The sequence below is a fragment of the Scleropages formosus genome, chromosome 6 (genome assembly GCF_900964775.1).
Source record: "Scleropages formosus chromosome 6, fSclFor1.1, whole genome shotgun sequence".
Lineage (NCBI taxonomy): Eukaryota > Metazoa > Chordata > Actinopteri > Osteoglossiformes > Osteoglossidae > Scleropages > Scleropages formosus.
In genome coordinates, this window is record NC_041811.1 from 21123672 (window position 1) to 21144028 (window position 20357).

Here is a 20357-nt window from a genome sequence, read left to right on the forward strand (position 1 = left end):
AGGGGGATCACACTCCTTAGCCTCCCTGGGAAAGTCTATGCCAGGGTACTGGAAAGGAGAATCCGACCGATAGTCGAACCTCGGATCCAGGAGGAGCAATGCGGTTTTCGCCCTGGCCGTGGAACACTGGACCAGCTCTATACCCTCACTAGGGTGTTGGAGGGTTCGTGGGAGTTTGCCCAACCAGTCCATATGTGTTTTGTGGACCTGGAGAAGGCATTCGACCGTGTCCCTCGTGGCATCCTGTGGGGGGTGCTTCGGGATTATGGGGTTCGGGGCTCGTTGCTACGGGCTGTTCGTTCCCTGTATGACCGGAGCAGGAGCTTGGTTCGCATTGCCGGCAGTAAGTCAGACCTTTTCCCGGTGCATGTTGGACTCCGCCAGGGCTGCCCTTTGTCACCGATTCTGTTCATTATCTTTATGGACAGAATTTCTAGGCACAGTCAGGGAACGGAGGGTGTCTGCTTTGGTGGCCGCGAGATCTCGTCTCTGCTTTTTGCGGACGATGTGGTCCTGTTGGCTTCATCGAATCAAGACTTGCAGCGTGCACTGGGGAGGTTTGCAGCCGAGTGCGAAGCGGCGGGGATGAGAATCAGCACCTCCAAATCCGAGGCCATGGTTCTCAGTCGGAAAAAGGTGGATTGCTCCCTCCGGGTTAGGGGGGAGTTGCTCCCTCAAGTGGAGGAGTTTAAGTATCTCGGGGTCTTGTTCACGAGTGAGGGAAAAATGGAGCGGCAGGTTGACAGGCGGATCGGTGCGGCGTCCGCAGTAATGCGGTCATTGTACCGGTCTGTTGTGGTGAAGAGGGAGCTGAGTCGTAAGGCGAAGCTCTCAATTTACCGGTCGATCTACGTTCCTACCCTCACCTATGGTCATGAACTCTGGATCATGACCGAAAGAATGAGATCGCGGATACAAGCGGCAGAAATGAGTTTCCTCCGCAGAGTGGCTGGGCGCACCCTTAGGGATAGGGTGAGGAGCTCAGTCACCCGGGAGGAGCTCGGAGTAGAGCTGCTGCTCCTCCGCATCGAGAGGAGCCAGTTGAGGTGGCTCGGGCATCTGTTCCGGATGCCTCCTGGACGCCTCCCTGGGGAGGTGTTCCGGGCTTGTCCCACTGGGAGGAGGCCTCGGGGCAGACCCAGGACACGTTGGAGAGACTATGTCTCCCGGCTGGCCTGGGAACGCCTTGGGGTTCCCCCAGAGGAACTGGAGGAGGTGTGCGGGGAGAGGGAAGTCTGGAGGACTCTGCTCGGACTGCTGCCCCTGCGACCCGGCCCCGGATAAAGCGGAGGAAGATGGATGGAGTTGTACATCACTTTGGACAAAGGCATCATCTGAATGAATGAATGAACGAATGAAAACCATTTTCCGGGAGAGGGTGCACAGTGGTGCAGCAGGCGGTGTTGGTGCCTAAGAGCTCCTGGGCTTCAATTTGAACATGAATTCAAATTTGATTCTGCCTCGTTTTCGTGTTCCCTCGTGTCTGCATGGGTTTCCTCTGGATTGTCTCTCACAACCCAAAGACATGTGTGTTCTGTGCATTGGGAGGTATTGCTGACTCTTAATTGTCTGTGGTGTCCATGTGTGACTGAATGAATGTCTGATTTCCCTGAGACGGACTGGTGTCTCATCCAGGGTGTTCATGTCTTGCACTTGACGACCACTAACATGAACGACTAACTTGCACCCTAAAATTCATGTAACAAGCTATCACCTCACATGTGGGAAAACCTCTTATTAACAGAAATATCTGTTTAAAATACAAGTCTTGCTGACTTTATATGCAAAAAGAGATTCACAACCACACATTTATTTTGCAGATGCTTTTCTCTAAAGCAACTTCCAATGAACTCTGTGTAGTGTTATCAGTCCACACACCTTATTCAGCAAGGTGACTTACACTGCTTACAATGGGTCACTCATCAATACATCAGTGGAACACACTCTCTCTGTGTCACTCACACACTATGGGTGAACCTGAACCTGCATGTCTTTAGACTGTGAGAGGAAACCAGAGCACTCAGAGGAAACCTACACAGACACAGGAAAAACACGCCAACTCCACACAGACTGAGGTGGGATCAAACCCATGTTCTCTCACACCACCAATTCACTACATAACAGCAACTTTGCTTCTTTGCTTGCTGTGCCACCATTCCAGCAGCTTGAAACATCTCTTTGGACCATAAGAGAACGTGTGAACACGATGGATTCAAACCCGAGTCCAAACCCACAGCCCAAGCGTGGGAGGCATCGGCAGCACCCTGTTCTAACTATAACCAAGGGCCAAAATAGAGCACTGCCTATTGTGAACGTCAACTTTTTTTGTTACTCAGGAATGCAGTATTTATTTCCCCCTTTTAAATTAATGGTAATTAAAGGTTCATTTTAGGAGAATTAACCACAGTCGCAAATACTCCGCAGCAATTACAGTGGTTCTGCAGGGCGCCTGTGCAGTATTGAATGTGAGGTCCACACTCCATCTGCTGGACAACGTGGGAATTGCAAGACACATTAAATTAAACACAATAGAAAAGACACAAAACATATACATTCATTTATTTGTAAAGCTAGACAGCTTCTTTGGAATTAAAAAGATCTCGAAATAACCCAGCACACGAATGTATGCAGCACTGACAACAATCAACAAGGAGCTTATGATTATAAAACTTTGGGTTGTATATACTTTATATACTGTGAAGACTTCATTCCCTATTGTAAAAAAAAAAAATACATTACTAAACAAATTGCAAAAGCGTAAATTTAAACATTGTTCCACAACTGTAGCCATACTGTCTATCAGTACACACGAGCAAACACTGTATATTTCTAAAAAATATAACAATTCCTGAATTTTCAGCACAGAAGAGCTTCACATGCCAATGCAGTTTCAATGGTGAAAGTTGTGAACACATTATATTGTTTTGAGACGAACACACACAGGTTATGGTGTGAATGGATTGCTTTCGCAGCTTGATCAGAGAGGAGCAAAAAATTCTTTCTATCTCAAAATCCACAGATAAAAAAAACCCATTTACCATTACTGCCACCATCACTGTTCTTGTACATAATGGCACTGTCTAACACACGTTACAGTTGTACGTCATTCAGGTGGTCAGCTTGTGCTGTCATCACCGTGGATTGTGAGCTGAAGGCCCTTTCGGACAGTGAAGTGCGAGTCGAGAGAGCATCTCTCACACACACGGACACAGATGTGATCTACAGCTGCTTCTCCTGCAGTTTCTGGCATGTGCCGCTCCCCACTTGCCTGCAGCGCCTATGCCTGCGTGTAGCGGATGATCTCACTCAGGTCGTACCCGGTCACGGCGAAGGCGTACCCGTCCCCGTCACAGAACTTAGCGCCACATATCTGGGTGTCGGTGATGCACTCGCTGTACAGGTGCTCAACCTGCAGGGGATGAGGGGGACATTGACTCCGGGGAGTGCAATGGGGTAAAGTACAGCTGTAAGATACTTTACCTCCACGCTGTTAGCGTCCGGGTTCATGGTCAGATGCCAGACCCGCACCAGAGAGTCTTCGGCACCCGACAGCAGCTGTGGGTATGCAGACAGGAAGCCTGGTCAATACCGGGGAAGAACCGAAGGGGACACAGCGAGACTACGTGCACTGGCAAGCATCAGGTGGACGGCTGTCCATCATGCCTCCTGCAAATTATCTTAAGTACAATTCATAAAAGGTGGACTGGTAAGTTTCAGGTGCCCCCTGCTGCTATACGGTTAGTCCAGGTGATCCAGGAAGCTTCCTGGTTAGAGCTTCTGCCTTTGGACCCAAGAGGTGTGGGTTTGAATCCCACCTCCAGCTTTAGTACCCTTGAGCAAGGGTACTTACCTTAAATTGCTCCAGTAAAAATTACCCAGCTGTACAAATGGGTAAATAACTATAACTTCAACATTGTAAGTTGCTCTGGAGAAAAGTGTCAGCTAAATGAACAAATATAAAATATTATACAGCATGAATGCATGAGCCTGTGAGTAGATCTGGTCAAGCAACACATAAATAGTGCTAATGTTTTAACAGTATTTCTTTCCTTTTACCCTGAGAGGAAGTGATTAAAGTTAAGAGAATGTGCAGGAGGATGCTGTGACTGGGCCCTGCCTCACCAGGCCAGAGAAGGGTGCGATGTCCAGCGAGTAGATCCAGCGGGCGTGGGCATTGACCTCTGCGTGCACAATACCCGTGACGGCCTCGTAGATGCGGATCTGGCCCGTGCCGTACCCTGCCGCCACCGTTCCCTTCCACAGCTTCACAGAGGAGCAGGAGACGCTGTGAGGAGACAGAGGGGGTGATTCAGAGCATTGCAGCTATTGCTCGTCATGTGTTTCCACACAAGGGATGTGCTGCAGTCGCGGTGTACCGCAAAAGTGTACTGCAAAAAACCTGGTTCTTAATAAGCACTGTATTAGAAATGGACACCGGTGGATTTACTGCACAACTCCACGATCCCCGCACTGCTCCGTTTCCCCTTCTTCACGGTCCTTTTCCACCTGAGTGTCCCCGCCTGTTATGCGCCCTTCCGACACCCAAGGTCTTACTCTCACACTCACTCAAAACCCGGGATCTTGTGGAGCAGCTGGAAATCCTCTCCCGACTTCCACACACACAGGAGGCCGGAGTCGTCGGCGGTGACCAGGTCGGCCATGTACTCCTGAGGGAGGGGAAACGCAGCGGGAAAGAGCTTCAGCAGCAGAAAGTAGAGCTCTCAAATCTGGCTGTGGGTGACAGAGCAGTTAAGGCACTGCTGGTACACCCCCAGAAGGTAAAAACTGCTGCACCCTGGAGAAACTTTAACTGCCAGTTCACAAGTTGAGTTAAAGTCATTTCAGGTGTCTGGATAGGTATGTAAGCATATTCACATATTCACATAACATAGTTGAACTGAACGTCAATGTTGCCAGTTCAAATTCTTTCTGATACACTAACAAATGAGAAACCTCATTAGCATAATTGGGGAGGGTGGGACACGGGCAGAAGTGAGGTGGGTCCCAGGGGCTGTACCAGGCTGCCGGAGCACTCAGACGCCATGTCTGTGACGGCGTCCCTGTGCTCCTCCAGCACCTCCGACAACATGACGTTGCTCCCTTTGCTTGGGATGTCGAACACCAGGACGGAGCCCGAGGAGATCCCTGCCGACAGAGGCGGGGCCGAGTGTCAGGTCAAGAAACGCTCAATGAAAGTTTGAGTCTTTGGAAGAGTGACTTTTGCAAGACGAGCTTTGCCACTCACCCACACAGATGTAGTTCTCCCTCACTGCGGCGATTCCACGAGCAAACACAGCCTGGGCTGACAAGTCCCACAGCCAGATCGATATTAGTACACAATTATTAAGATGAGAAATTTTTCACAGACCGCGCACACACTGTCCAAAACCACTTGTCCCGAGCGGGGTCGCGGCGAACCGGAGCCTAACCCCGCAACACAGGGCGTAAGGCTGGAGGGGGAGGGGACACACCCAGGACGGGATGTTAGTCCACCACAAGGCACCCCAAGCAAGACTCGAACCTCAGACCCGCCATGCAGCAGGACCAGGCCAATCCCACTGTACCCCCATTTTCACAGACCAGATGAGGGTAATTACCATGCTCACGGTATTAAAGAGGCAGCACGCATAAATAAAACTCGCTGTAATAAGAACCCTTACAAAGTCTACACAGCTTCTTAAAAACATGTGGCCCAGAGTGCAGTCCCATTTTTTGAGATCCATTCAAATAGTGAGTAAAAACACTGTTTTTTGTTAACTCACTTCAGTGTTACATTAAGTGCGATTGCGGATTTTACCTGTCGGTGTCTCCGGGTTGTCCAGGGCATGCCAGTACACCATGATGGAGCCGTCAGACTCGTACATCTGGAACGCAGACAGGTTGCTTGCAGAACAATACAAAAGCACATTTTGAGAGCAGAGAGGCGCCGTGGATGTCCCACCTGAATTCCCTTCTGAGAGGTGAGCACCAGCAGCTCCCTGGAGGGCAGAACACACCACGATGCCTGCGTCAGAAAAGAGCGCACTCAGCTAGAGGGAACAACCCAACCAATTTGGTACAGCCACCTGTATACTTATACTTTATACTTACCTTTATACTTATACTAATACTTATTTAACGCACCATACCTCTTCTTTACATTCCCTTACATTTATATATATCATACCTGTACATACATATGATGTCTAGTGTCTTTTTTTGTATATTGTGTATTTTTATATTTTTTATTCACTTATTCTATTTTTATTATCTGTGTCTTGTCACTGTCATTCTGTCTGTGCTGTGGAAGTTTTTGTCACCAAGACAAATTCCTTGCACGGTGCTGTGAAAAAGTATTTGCCCCCTCCCTGATGTTTTTTTTTTTATATTTGTCACAGTCAAATGATTGATATCATCAAACAAATTTTAATATTATACAAAGATAACCCGAGTAAATACAAAATGCAGTTTTTAAACGATGATTTCATTTATTAAGGGAAAAAAGCTGTCCAAACCTACCTGGCCCCCTGTGAAAAAGTAATTGCCCCCCCATTAAATCATGAATGAACTGTGATTAACTACATTTTTTGGAAAGCTGAGTTAAATTTCACTTGCCACACCCAGGCCTGATTACTGCCAGACCAGTTGAATCAAGAAATCACTTAAACAGAACCTGTCTAACAAAGTGAAGCATGCTAAAAGATCTCAAAGAGCAACACAACATGCTGCGACCTAAAGAAATTCAAGAACAGATGAGAAACAAAGTAATTGACATGTATCAGTCTGGAAAGGGTTACAAAGCCATTTCTAAGGCTTTGGGACTCCAGCGAACCACGGTGAGAGCCATTATCCACAAATGGAGAAAACTTAGAACAGTGGTGAACCTTCCCAGGAGTGGCCGGCCTACCAAAATTACTCCAAGAGCGCAACGACGACTCATCCAGGAGCACATAAAAGAACCCAGAACAACATCTAAAGAACTGCAGGCCTCACTTGCCTCAGTTAAGGTCAGTGTTCATGATTCAACAGTAAGGAATAGACTGGGCAAAAATGGCATCCATGGGAGAGTTCCAAGGCGAAAGCCACTGCTGACCAAAAAGAACACAAAGGCTCGTCTCACATTTGACAAAAAACATCTTGATTATCCCCAAGACTTCTGGGCAAATATTCTGTGGATTGATGAGACAAAAGTTGAACTTTTTGGAAGGTGTGCATCCCATTACATCTGGCATAAAACTAACACAGCATTTCATAAAAAGAACATTATACCAACAGTCAAACATGGTGGTGGTAGTGTGATGGTCTGGGGCTGCTTTGCAGCTTCAGGACCTGAATGACTTGCCATAATTGATGGAACCATGAATTCTGTGCTCTACCAGAAAATCCTGAAGGAGAATGTCCGGCCATCAGTTCATGACCTCAAGCTCAAGCGCACTTGGGTTATGCAGCAGGACAATGATCCGAAACACACCAGCAAGTCCACCTCTGAATGGCTCAAAAAAAACAAAATTAAGGTTCTGAAGTGGCCTAGTCAAAGTCCGGACTTAAATCCGATTGAGATGCTGTGGCATGACCTTAAACAGGCCGTTCATGCTCGAAAACCCTTCAATGTGGCTGAATTAAAACAATTCTGCAAATAAGAGTGGGCCAAAATTCCTCCACAGCGATGTGAAAGACTCATTGCCAGTTTTTTCAAACACTTGATTGCAGTTGTTGCCGCCAAGGGTGGCAGAACCAGTTATTAGGTTTAGGGGGCAATTAATAGGGCCAGGTAGGTTTGGACAGCTTTTTTTTCCCTTAATAAATGAAATCATCATTTTAAAAACTGCATTTTGTATTTACTTTGTGTAATATTAAAATTTGTTTGATGATATCAATCATTTGACTGTGACAAACATCCAAAAAAAAAAAAAAAAAAAAAATCAGGAAGGGGGCAAATACTTTTTCACAGCACTGTATGTGTAAAAATACTTGGCAATAAAGCTCATTCTGATTCTGTCCAGCAGTGTCATGTACCCGTGCTGCACCTGAGTACATGGTTGTCAATATGAAGTGTGATTGTCACGGCAGGAAAGCTATGTGATTGTACGTACGTAGCCCTTTGCCGAAGTCTTATTCATGCGTTGACCCTCATGGCATGAGATATGTGGCATTGATGGTGGTTGTTGTGGATGTCTGGGCATGACGTGGAATTACTGCAGGACTCCCTCCCTCCGACCGACCTGCATGATGAGTGAAGAGCTGGCTGCAATGTTCCCCTCCTTGGACTGCAGCTGCCGGTGTGAGAAGTTCAGTCCGTCCCACGAGGCACTCACCATGTTTACCACATTGGCATGGACCACGGTAAAGTACGTGAGACAGCGGGGGGCGATCCGCAGCACGCTCAGGTTGTTGTACAGGGCTGAGGCGCTGCTTTTGATCTGGATGCTTTTCTCCTTGTGATACATATTTGCGTTTCCTTGCTTGTTTATGGGAATAAAGTTCTGAAAAGAATGGGAAGCAATGCTAATTAGCTTTTTACACTCCTTTTTTTTTTTCTTTAACCTGAGCTCCATTCATAAATAAACATCCCGGGGTCATTGAGAGCAGGTGATTAGCTGAGAAGCCGAAATGCCCTTATTTCCTTTTGCAAAAAATATTTATTCAACATACATCAACATCATCATGTAGGCAGAATATTTTGTAGAACGGTCATAACATTAATAACTGGTGATAGCCATCATCATTCCTTTCTGCTTTTCTGCTAATTATTATACCCAGTAAATACTACAAAATTAGCAAAAAGGAAATTTTATCGTTTCAAATAAAAAAAAAAAGTCTTGCAAGTGTCATGATTTCACAACAAAGTCTTTATTCTGTTACACTGTGACGCGGCACTCTACTTCAGAAGGACGTGCGCCTTCTGCCTGATATTCAGTTGATACCTGATACAGGTGAAGCCTTTCTAGTGATGCGTGTCGAGTGATGATCTGCTTGGGTAGGTAGTTACTTTAGAGCAGTGAGAACAGGGGGGATTAGTCTCACACACACACACACACACACACACACACACACACATTTTCAGAACCGCTTGTCCCATACAGGGTCACGGGGAACCGGAGCCTACCCGGTAACACAGGGCGTAAGGCCGGAAGGGGAGGGGACACACCCAGGACGGGACGCCAGTCCGTCGCAAGGCACCCCAAGGGGGACTCGAACCCCAGACCCACTGGAGAGCAGGACTGCGGTCCAACCCACTGCGCCACCGCACCCCTAGTTGGGGGATTAGTCACTGGTGGGATTATCTCATGATGTGAGACTCATACACTCGTGGTGAATCTCGGAATTCATCAAGCTGAGAAGTCCAACTTCCAGAGATTGATTTGTTATCTACCTCCCAACCACCTAAAAAAACAACGATTTTTTTTACATTTAAAACAAAAAAAAAAACACAACATAATCATGAAAATTAAACGAAGCAGTGAGTTAATCGTCCGTCGTGAACTTGCAGGATGACGACAACAAAAATAGCATCTCGTTGATTTAAATCTTCTTATTGATAAAATAATAATAATAATATCGCTCAACTTACCTCCCTGGCTTGTTTTCTTTTGCAGCGGTGAAGGATTGGAACCCAACACCACTAGCGGAAACAGCCAGACGAGACACAAGCTGAAGCTACCTGTTACAGACTGTAAGCGGCTATTGCTAAATGCAGCAAGGTAAAGCAGCGACGGCCATGTCCGCAGTGCGATGGAGTTACAGCCCTGTGGCGGCTACACGAACATCAGGCTACCGGCGATCTGCCATTTCCGTCCGCTGTTTGACGTTCCAGTTACTGCGCGCGATATGCTAAACTGCTAATCCTCCTTTGGCGTCTGTCGATGCCATGACGACGGCGGAGTGACGTGCGACCGGAAGACAGCGTCCGGAAATGTCGCGAGAGCAGCGCGAGGAGCGAAGGCTCGGCGTGCTAAGCAACCGTTCGGAGCGAAACAGACGGAGCAGGTGAAGAAAGACGGGAATGGAGCGGGTCCGCCGGGGGGGCCGAACGCACAGAAAGAACCGTTTTTAAGGTGACTAGTTCATGTAAAAGGGGGAAAAAAAACACAGAAAGCAAAACCGCACGAGCCCTTTGGACCAAAATTTGGTTCGGTCTGTGAATTCACACTGACTGACTCGAGTCACTTGCCTGAGTGAGTGCCTCAGAAGAACTGTTGCTGAGCCGGCCGGGACTTCACTGTTGGACAGCTGAGATGAATTTCGTGTGTTGTTCGCAATATCGAAACTGGTGTTCTTCCAAAGTTTGTAGGTATCAGAACAACCCATCGGAAATGACGATGTTGAATTCCTGGAACGGATACACGATGAGTCTCATATTCAGACTCTCATCTCGTATAATTACATGAAATAAATACCCGTGTAATTTCGTATAAACACGTCATCAGATGTGTACAGTTCGTCCTTATTTGCAATTACTGTGTATGGAAAGATAAATGCAGCTGCAAAACCAATGAGAAAATTACTTGTGTAATTGTCTTCCTATTCTTATGGTGTGTTATCATCCCACACACCTTCACCAAGGTGACTTACACTGCTAGATACACTACTTACACTGGATCAGTCATACATCAGTGGAACACACTCTCTCTGTGTCACTCACACAGTATGGGGGAACCTGAACAGCATGTCTTTGGACTGTGGGAGCAAACCCATGCAGACTCCACACAGACTGAGCAGGATTGAACCCATGTCATTTCACACCATCCAGGTGCTGTGAGACAACAGTGCTACTCGGTTTACCACTGTGCCACCCAATACGTTTAAGAGAGTTAATATATTACCCACACATCAAGAAACTATCATACAGTACAGGTGTTTGGGTGACACAAAAGTAGATTACTATGAAAAAGGAAAATTGAGAATAATTGTACACAAGTGATACTTCACTGCTATAATAAGCATTTGAAATGTAATATGTTTATTTTTCTTTTACAGGTTACATGTTTTCTGGTTGTTCCGGTGAAAGCTGACATGCAATGACACTTATCTCCGAGCCACCATGTCTCGCCCAGCTAAGTCCCGGGGTGAGAAGGGTCGCACTTTCTCAGCCTCTGTGCCTCCTCCCCTTCCTAGTCCAGCCAAACCTGTGGACATCATACCAGGCCGCCTTTCTAAGTCTGATTGGCTCGCCATGGTGGAACAGGAGGAGGGAGAGGAAGTGGTGGCAGAAATCCTACATGAGCTGATGCAACGTGTCATGGAAAAATGTTATAAACTGTATCTGGAGAGGCAGGTAAGAGTTTTGCTTCTGAGCAGTACAATTTTCAGGTCCCATGTTTTATTTTCATTGATTATTTCAGGTTTTGTGTAGTTTCCTAGAGTTTCACGATAAAGTTTCGCTGTCACAATGTATTCATTATGCCATTGATCTGAGTGTTTTTTTTTTTTTACCTTGTAAATTTTGTTTAAATGTGTTGTAAATTAATTTTATAATTGTATTTTATGACATTTATGGCAATAGATGTATTAAACACTTGGTGATAAATTATGGTGTTCACAACTTATTGCAAGACGGACAGGTGTTAAAATATGGACAGAATGAAGTAGTGCAGAATGTTTTGAATAACATGAAATAAGAAGTCTTAAAGGAATTACCTATTTCTTAGTGTAGTTTTATTTAGCAAAGGTGTGATTGTCCTGAGCAGCTCTTTTTAACTGTCATTTTCACTTCTTTCATGAAGCTGGTACCCTTTGTAGTTTCCCGTGCACAAGATACCCTGGTGCAGTTAGTGGGGTGCTTGTTCCCAGGGAGGGATGAAGGAGAGGGCCTTGACAGCACCCTCCACTGGGTGGAGGATACTGAGCCCCAGCCATGTAGTACAGATTCCTGGGCACAGGGTTGTGTGCCTGTTGTACATGCCAAAATGCCACCTCATGCCCTCGAACAGGTAAACCTCGCCAGTTTGAAAAGGATGTCTTCATTCATTAAGTAAATATAATTTATAAAGTGATATAAAATTCATTGTATGTAAATGATGTACCTTAAAAGTCTGAAGCTAAGAAGAAACCCTGAACTTTCAGTAATAATTTATTATTTTAATGCAAGGAAGTAAAGGCAGCCTTATTTTTAAATGAAAATTCCACATGAATTCTGTTTTATCTGTCACAAACAATACTTTAAGGACCCACTTTAGATTTTCACTTAGTAAATTTGTTTTCAAATCTTTAAACACAAAATGCAACATACAATGGTTTGTTCCATGTTAAAATGTAGATGTTTGTCATGTTTAGTTCCATGTTATCTGGTTATCTGCAAAGGTCTCAGACACAGAGTGTCCTTTGTCCCAGGATGGCACCAAGGAGCATGCTTCTCATAAAAAGAAAATGGACTCTATGGAACCGCAAGGACGCTTAAGCCTCCAGTCTGTAGCGCTGATGCCAACGCCACCACTGAAAAAAGAACAAAGGAGGACCAGACTCCCTCCACGCAGAGTGGTGCCCAAGGTTTCAGTTTCATTGCCACGTCTCATAGGTTCTCCCAGCTCTTCAGTAAGCCCAAAAGAGGAGCCTCTTCTCAGGAACCAACATGGTAGAGCTAAAACTTTACCTAAACCTATTGACTCCAGAGTAACAAAACTGGATCCAGGCCATTATCGCAAGCAGATAGTGTGGCCTGCATTTGAGGTGCTCGAGCCAAATGTTTCGCAGCATTCCCCACAGAAGGTAAGCCCGGTGTCACGGCCTAAACAGGAGAAACGTTATACAAGGAGATTTGCGAGTCAAGGACCTTCAGCACTCTTCTGCAGTCCTCAAGCATCATATCAGAGAAGCTCCTTGGACGGAGGCCTTCGTCCACTTTCTAGCGATAGTGGATGGCAGGAGCAGGACCATCCCCAGCCATGGGTACCCCACACGTCTATGCTGCAGCTGGACTCCATGGAGTTGTCCCCAGGAGTGGTCCTGAGAGACCCTCTCGACGTACACAGCAGCTCTTACAGGAGACTTCACGAACCTGATCACAGGCAGAATCTGAAGCCCATTCGAAGCAGCGTGCCAACCCCACTGCTGTCTGTGCACCAGGTTGTTTCAGGACCGCCTTCATGTATCCCCAGTCTAAGTTTATCTCCAGATAATGAGTAACCTAAAGTTTATATCAACGAAATGACTCATTAAACTTGTACTGACCTTTTTTTTTTGTCTGCAACTTGTGTAACCCTTGTTCCATTGTTATTGTTTTGCAAAAAGACAAATAGATTTGTAGTTGCATTTTTTAGTAATAGGTATATTATTTAAAGCTTCTTAAATTTATTTCCACCTTTATACAGCTACATAGTTTTTACAGGAGTATTTCAGGACATGTTCCTTGGTTGGGTTACTAGAATGGGAGGTGAGATTCGAACCTGGGTCCTTTTAATGTGAAATGATGCTGTTGTACCACGTACTGTTCCAATTTTGTTTTTTAGCTTCTCACAACTGTTCTCCAAGATGACTATTCAGATAAGTGATTTACCAATTTATATATCAGCATATTTTTAACAGTGCCATTCAGTATAAATACCTCACACAAGGGTAATACGGCAGGAGGTTGGATTCAAACCCGGATCCTTCAACCCAGAGGAGATTCATTTAGCAAACGGTGGCAATGTGGTGTAGCCCATGGCACTACTGCCTTACGGTTCCAGGGTTGTTGATCACTAATGTGGTCCCTCCTCTCTGTGGTGTTTCCATGTGCTCCTAGTGGGTTTAGGCTGGTTTCTTCCCACAGTTCAAAGTCATATTGAAGGTGAACTGGTGACTCAAAATTACATGTAGGTTAGGTAGCTTTCGTTCCGTTCTGTTCAGGGTCTATCCTGCTGTGTGCCCTGTACTTCCTCGGATTAGCTGTAGACAGTCTTGACCCTCCGGTGGATGAGTGATTTCTGAAAATGGGCTGATGCATTTGAAAGCTCTTAAGGTGGTGTATGTACTAATTTAACTGAGCATTTTCTTGTAGCACTTTCATGACAAAGGCTACACTAATGTCCAGTGCCCACTGTTGATTCATGTGCCTAAATACATTGAAGTTTGCTACATACAATTCTGTGACAATAACCATTTGCATTGCTCTCAATAATAGCATTAACTCTGGGGATTATGTGTGAGTGCATGCAGACATAATAAGTTTCTTGTTCAACAAAATGAATTTGGACAGATGATGCTAACATGGTATATGGTTGAAATGGAATTAGCAGTACTGGGAGACTCTCTTGTCCAGCCAAGGGCAAAGACTTCCAAACAGGTGCAACACAGGACAGCATTATGTGTGTGTTGTGTATGATCGTGGTTCGGTAGGTCACGTGGGTATGGCATAGAAGATAATCTGTATGGAGGCAATAGTTTCTATATGGCTGCAAAATATGAGTACTGTATATTTGAAGTAGTATATAGCAGGCTTTATAGCAGAGTTAAAACCAAATGAATAAACCAATATTTTTATCACTAAGAAGGAGCAAAGATGTTGGCAAAAACAGTAAAAATGTATTCAACATAGTTGTTTAGAAACAATTGGCTCAGTTTTTCAAGGTTCCTTATAATTTTGAATAGTAGATTGCTTTAAGAAGAAACTCTTTTTAAGGACTGGCACACTTCCTGAACACTTGCCCTTGAACAAGTTAAATGGATAAACCCTTATAATCTTTCTTGTCCTTTGTGTAGAGGGAGCCCTCCTTAGAGCCCTGGTTCTGCAAACGGGACTTGAGCTGTTATATTTACTTTTCTGCAAAACAACTTATGTTAAGCAAACCTACAACTGTCTACCCATTTATACAGCTTGGTAGTTTTGCTTGAGAGATGTATAGTATGCAGGATAAGTACCTTTCTCAAGGATTCTGTAGCAATAGGTGAAATTTGAAAGTGTTCTTGGAATCTGAAGGGAACAGCTCTGATTGACACTGGTACCATAGCAGTTACTCTAGTTATTTGTGGTACATTGGTTAGTTCTTATGTATACCACAGATTAAAGAAATATTAATTGATCAGGGAGTATGCAGGATGCCTGTGTGTGTGTGAGGGAGAGAGAGAGAGAGAGAGAGAGAGAGAGAGAGAGAGAGAGAGAGAGAGAGAGAGAGAGAGAGAGAGAGAGAGAGAGAACAATCTCACACTTGCCCACAGGATGGCAGTGTAAGCTGAAAGCAGAACTGAGACCATTTTGGGCATCTCATAGACATTGTAATGGAAGAATCCTTTCATTATGTGCAATTTATTTACTGAACATAAAGCACAAAGTAATTTAACAAATTTGCACCCCGAAAGTATCACAGTATATTCAAGTACTGAGGTAGCAATTCATTTTTTTGTATTACCTGTAGTTCCCTCCTGATAAATGAACCTGCGTAATTATCGTATTCGCTGTCAGAGAACACATTGCACTGTTTGTGCTTTAAGCCAAAATTAAAAAAAAATACATAAAATCATAAAAAACTATTTAAAATTATATAAAAACAAAAAATAATGTTCATAAGACATGGATCAGGACTATTGAGCTCAGTTTCAGAGATTTTTGTTGCAGGCAAACAACGAGCCACAACATAAAAAAAAAGCACTGTCCTACCCAAACACATGTAACTCCCTTTGTGAGTGTCAGTGGTGTATAAACAGCTGGAAAAGCATTTGGACTGGACCCTCCAAGATCATGGGTTGAATAGTCTTGCAATAGTAGGCAACAGAAGTGTTTTTTTTTTTTTGTTTTGTTTTTGTTTTGTTTTTCGGCTGTAACACTTGGAATGATATCAACTTCAAAATAAACACTTTACCAAGAAAAGAAATATATTCATATGTGTGGCTCTTTATCTGAAGGTGTCAATTGTGGTCAGAATCCCATTTTCCTCTGCCAGCAATGTCACAGTATCCGCAGATTATGTGCTTTCTGTCGGGAATCTTACAGCCGCAATCCCCTTCTAAACAACTGACATGGGAGCTTGTCTACTGCTGTCTATCTGGAAGTGGGAGGGTGTGACAGCAGGGTTTTGTGGGTTTGGCAAGAACATGTAATTTATTTATAGCACACCTTTTGTTGCAGTGGGCAATGTGAGATATTATTATGCACTCCTTTCTTCTTCAGACCTGTTTAGGATCACAGCCTGGAATGCATTCTACTTAGAAGGGATGCACTACAATCTGTCCCTGCTTTCTGATAAGCTAATGACAATCTGCTCAACATCTTTCCACTGTTCTCATCAATGTTCTTTGAGCAAGGATCATTAGCAGTAGTCCCTGCCATACACAAAATATTATGTAATTATATTTTTTGGAGGCCAACTTTTCCCACAGTCATTTTCTTTGTGAACACAGTATTCAGGATTTTGGAATTACATCTGAGGATGGATTACCTACGTAAACCAAACACAACCACCCATTTCTTTGTCACACAGTAGGTTAACTAGATAAGTGAACTTCTGTACAAACTTTAAATCAGCGTTATTGTCACTCGTTATTGTCATACACCCTGTTCCTGAGTGCATGAACTTCTGTTCTTACTACACTTCACCAATTCCCAGTAATTATAATTAAAGGCAGGAATGTATTCTTGAAGGTCATTTATCACTTTGTATTTCAGAAATAAATGGTCTTAAATTTGTGGAAATCATACTATAGCGCTATTTATATCTTAAGATTTAAATATAATAGCTGGATATCTGTATACCTGTACAGCATGTTTAGTGAGCTGTAACTAATTGTTTTGTATGTGTGTATAGCTGTGTCTTACAAATTTTTAATAATTTTGACCTTGAACTTGTTCTGTAAACCTAATTTTTCACACATTAATCAGGTAATCAGAATGAGTTTCACGCACTGATTTTAATTTTGTTATTCAAAACACATACTTCATATTGTATGTTAGGTATTCTGCATCTCATTTTCATGGTCCATAGATGCAGTATTTGTTTTTATCTCTACCGTTTGATTTCTGTGTACATCCACCTGTAGAAATCATTGCCAGTTGGAAATTGTAAATCACTTTATGTAAGTTAACTATTATTAGCAATTCCTTTACTGTATAACCATGACTTTTTTGTTTAAAAAAAGAGGCCTCTGCCATTTGGTGTTGTCCCTTCATTTAGAACATGTCTGTATTATGCTGATAATCTGTATATCAACATGGAGTCAATAAATATGCAAAAATATTCCTACATCTATATGTGTATATATTCCTACAGACCTTTAAAGTTAAATGAACAATCAATCATAACAGTACTCAGGTATTTATAAAAAGGGCATCTGCTATATTAAAAATAATATACATAACAGAACCTGTAATCTACAGAGAACTTCTCAAATCACGCAGGTCATATTACTTACATTAGAAAAGTTTGTCAGTAAAAATTACATGGCTGTATAATGGATAAATCTCTAAGTACCTTAGTACAGGAAAAATAAACCAACACACACCAAGTTTACTGGAGAAAAGTGTCAGCTAAATGAATAAATAATAATAGACAGTGTCAAAGAACTATTAAGCTCTCTTAGATGATTAAAAACAGAAATAAGAGTAAAATAAGTGCAACACACTGACACAGTGAAATGAAGAATGGAATGCAGAGAATGAGCAAAACTAACCATGATATAAATGCACAGAGACATCAGTCTGCCAATTTGATGAATTTTGATCCAAATGAGGTCAATGTAGCAGAACATATTTGCAATTTCTCAACTGATCCAGTTACCATGTTATGCTTCAGCATAATGTATATTTTACATACACGTAAGAGCATTGTTCTTCAAAAATGAACGCCACGGATAAACGAAGTGTGACTTGGAGTATAGAACTACCGCTGAGGAGAGTGTAGTTATATAATTGTCGTAGGTGTGACTTGCTCTTTTTCGCAAGCGAAACTCATTAGAAAACACAAGTAGAGGAGGAAGATCATGATTATCGTACCAGAAACAAAAAAAAGAGAACAGATGGAGGACAGGGATGTACAGTCCAGCTCTCATCAGTGCAATGTTTTCTTGGCTGCAATCCCAAATAAATCCTCTAAAACAAAAATTCAGCTGCTTCCCAGTGCTTCGCGACAGCCACCTTGTAGCTTTGTTGCCATGTCATGGGCGATATATACCGTAACAACATTTACCCAACCTGAAACCTCACTGAGCTGCACGTCCATTGCGTTTTATACTGAAAACTGTTTACATGGGGGTCATAGTCTGGCATTCACTTAATGGCTTCAGGACAGTTTACTATTAATTATGATCTTGGCACCTGTGTTTACAGAGCTAATTATTTTGATCTCTTCTGCATAGCCGCAAGCAACATTTCCAGATTTTTTCAAAAGCCCTTCCAAAACTGTTTTTGTGACATTATGTAGCTACTTAGTGTGGATGATGGGATGACAATTAGTTAGAAAGGAATGTAACAAAAGTAATGAAATGTTTTCAAACTAATCTTAAATCCGTACAGCATGGGGCCTGTGTACTGATTTATAATGCAATATACTGAATACTAAATTTATAATATTGGGTTTGTAGATCTCACAAGGTTGTATGCTTGATTTAAAAAAAAAAAAAAAAAAGAAAATGACACTGCTTACAGGGCACTAGGTCAGAACTTGGTGAGATGGAGTCCTGCATACAATCTGGCTCTCAATATCAAGAAGTACAAATGTATCTAAATATTAACCGCAGGAAAATGAAAACCGGCAAACACAACTCTTTTCAGAGCAGTGGTGAAGAAGTAACAAAAGGTCACTTTCTGATATACAAGACAAAACATATTTGAATGAATGAAGATGTAGATGGTAACATTGACGCACACACACAGTCTGAAACCACCCATCCCAAGCGGGGTCATGGCAAACTGGAGGCTAACCCTGCAACACAGAGCGCAAGGCTGGAGGAGGAGGGAACACACCCAGGACGGGATGCCAGTCCATCGCAAGGCATCCCAAGCAGGACTTGAACCCACGCCACGCCACGCTGACATAAAATTAAAATACAGCAACTCATTAAAACTAAGTCACCAAGAAGTAAAAAGAGTAACAGTAAGGTAATGCTCACTGCCTGTTATTTAAAGACATTAAAATCAAATGGGGGGGGGCTTTGTGAAACATTTTCATGTATTTATGTAACTCTTGCCAAAGGTAGAAAAATAATGCTAAACAAAAACTTTCAACAGCATATAAAAGAAAAAAAAAAAAAAAAATCGTAAAATGGCAGCATCAGGAAAAAGGTAAGGACAAGAGGACATTACCCATGGTCGCATCCTTCCCATATTTTAAATCCAGAAAATGCTGCAATTCAGAGTCTTCAGTTATTTGGCCTTAACAGCTGTCATGGTAACAAAAGCTCATTTGAACACTGTGTGGGCAGGTTAGAGATAACCCCAAATCTGGTATTTGTTTTTATCTGAGAGCATGGATTTAGAGCCAGAGAACCAACAGATGTCAGGAAGTAGCAGCGCAAAGAGGGCCAGCAGGAATGTAGTGCCTGATGACAGTCTGAAGGTCTTGCCAATGCCATTGTTGTAGGCAAATATGAGGACTTCAAATATGAGACAAGTCACATCTGCTGGCCGTTACCATTAGCTTGTTGGTGCACAGATATGAGGATTTCAACATTGAGGCAAATCACACATGCTACCAAGCAGCAGGAGGTGAGAAACAAACGTCACATGCAAACATTTTGTTCTTAGTTTACAACCTGAGACGCTTCTGCCGTGTTGTTGAGTTGGAGCTGTCCCATTGCTAGGCAAGTTGGCCAATGAGTCTATAATCTAAGTGAGAAGAGAAGAGCCACTTGGACCACGAGATCCATTGAATGGACATTTAGAAGATGGGCAGACTCCCCTTGGTGCTTAAAGAGGGACTAATGGTAAATCTGAGCTGCTGTTGTGATGTTTTCTTTGGAGACAAAGCTGTTATCAGTGGTGACTTCTAGATTCCAGTCTGTCTGGGAAGGTCCGGCGTGGCCTCCTGCAGGAACAGGGAAATGTGTGAGTGGAGGGAACGTGGAGAAAGTCTGTCTTGGGAAGAATGATGTTGAGTTAGTGCTAAGCCAAGGACCATCAAAAAAACCAGTGGGTGAAAAAGCAAAAAAGGTGCACGATTTCTGCATTTGTACTAGCTGCTCTGGGTGAGGTTTTCTGCCAAATTATTATCGGTAATTGTCAATGAAAAATAGAATTATCTGTTTAAGAAGAAAGGAATAAAAAGGGAACCCAAAAAATGGAATAACACTACACTTTTCATAAAATGTAATTACTGCAATTACACAAAAACACTTCTATGAAAGAATCACTGCGATGGTAGTAAATTGATAGCAAACAGTTCTTGGAATGTCTGCAATAAAACATTTTTTACATAAAACCACACAAATGCAATAAAAATCTTTGGAAAAAAAAAAACAATTTTGTAACTTTAGTT

At 43.2% G+C, this 20357-nt stretch overlaps 2 protein-coding genes across 4 annotated transcripts; one reads left to right on the plus strand and one right to left on the minus strand.

Moving 5' to 3' along the window:
* Positions 1 to 2623: 2623 nt before the first annotated feature.
* Positions 2624 to 10240, minus strand: wdr54 (WD repeat domain 54). 3 transcript variants are annotated; one of them, XM_018736651.2, is made up of 10 exons: positions 9551 to 10141; positions 8202 to 8462; positions 5942 to 6004; positions 5798 to 5864; positions 5246 to 5302; positions 5018 to 5145; positions 4567 to 4667; positions 4123 to 4285; positions 3481 to 3555; positions 2624 to 3409 (listed from the first exon to the last, which is right to left on the minus strand). In XM_018736651.2, the coding sequence occupies exons 2-10, from the start codon at positions 8424 to 8426 to the stop codon at positions 3278 to 3280; spliced, it is 1011 nt and encodes a 336-aa protein (XP_018592167.1). In that variant the 5' UTR covers positions 8427 to 8462; positions 9551 to 10141; the 3' UTR covers positions 2624 to 3277. The 3 variants fall into 3 exon arrangements, with proteins under 3 accessions (XP_018592167.1, XP_018592166.1, XP_018592165.1); XM_018736650.2 differs by lacking the exon at positions 9551 to 10141 and adding an exon at positions 10151 to 10240 and having other exon boundaries at positions 2624 to 3555; XM_018736649.2 differs by having other exon boundaries at positions 2624 to 3555.
* Positions 9959 to 13101, plus strand: c20h2orf81 (chromosome 20 C2orf81 homolog). The gene is made up of 4 exons (XM_029253081.1): positions 9959 to 10034; positions 10957 to 11254; positions 11703 to 11909; positions 12310 to 13101. Exons 2-4 carry the CDS (start codon positions 11021 to 11023, stop codon positions 13099 to 13101), a joined length of 1233 nt encoding a protein of 410 aa, XP_029108914.1. The 5' UTR covers positions 9959 to 10034; positions 10957 to 11020.
* Positions 13102 to 20357: the final 7256 nt, after the last annotated feature.

Excerpts from the sequence above, each read along its gene's own strand:
- wdr54 (XM_018736650.2), bottom strand. The coding sequence starts at position 8,426 with ATGTATCACAAGGAGAAAAGCATCCAGATCAAAAGCAGCGCCTCAGCC. Across the intron at positions 5,303-5,797 it reads CAACCCGGAGACACCGACAG|CCCAGGCTGTGTTTGCTCGT; the intron begins GTAAAATCCGCA and ends GGGACTTGTCAG. Across the intron at positions 4,668-5,017 it reads CTGAGTGCTCCGGCAGCCTG|GAGTACATGGCCGACCTGGT; the intron begins GTACAGCCCCTG and ends CCCCTCCCTCAG.
- c20h2orf81 (XM_029253081.1), top strand. The coding sequence starts at position 11,021 with ATGTCTCGCCCAGCTAAGTCCCGGGGTGAGAAGGGTCGCACTTTCTCA. Across the intron at positions 11,255-11,702 it reads AACTGTATCTGGAGAGGCAG|CTGGTACCCTTTGTAGTTTC; the intron begins GTAAGAGTTTTG and ends TCTTTCATGAAG. Across the intron at positions 11,910-12,309 it reads CACCTCATGCCCTCGAACAG|GATGGCACCAAGGAGCATGC; the intron begins GTAAACCTCGCC and ends CCTTTGTCCCAG.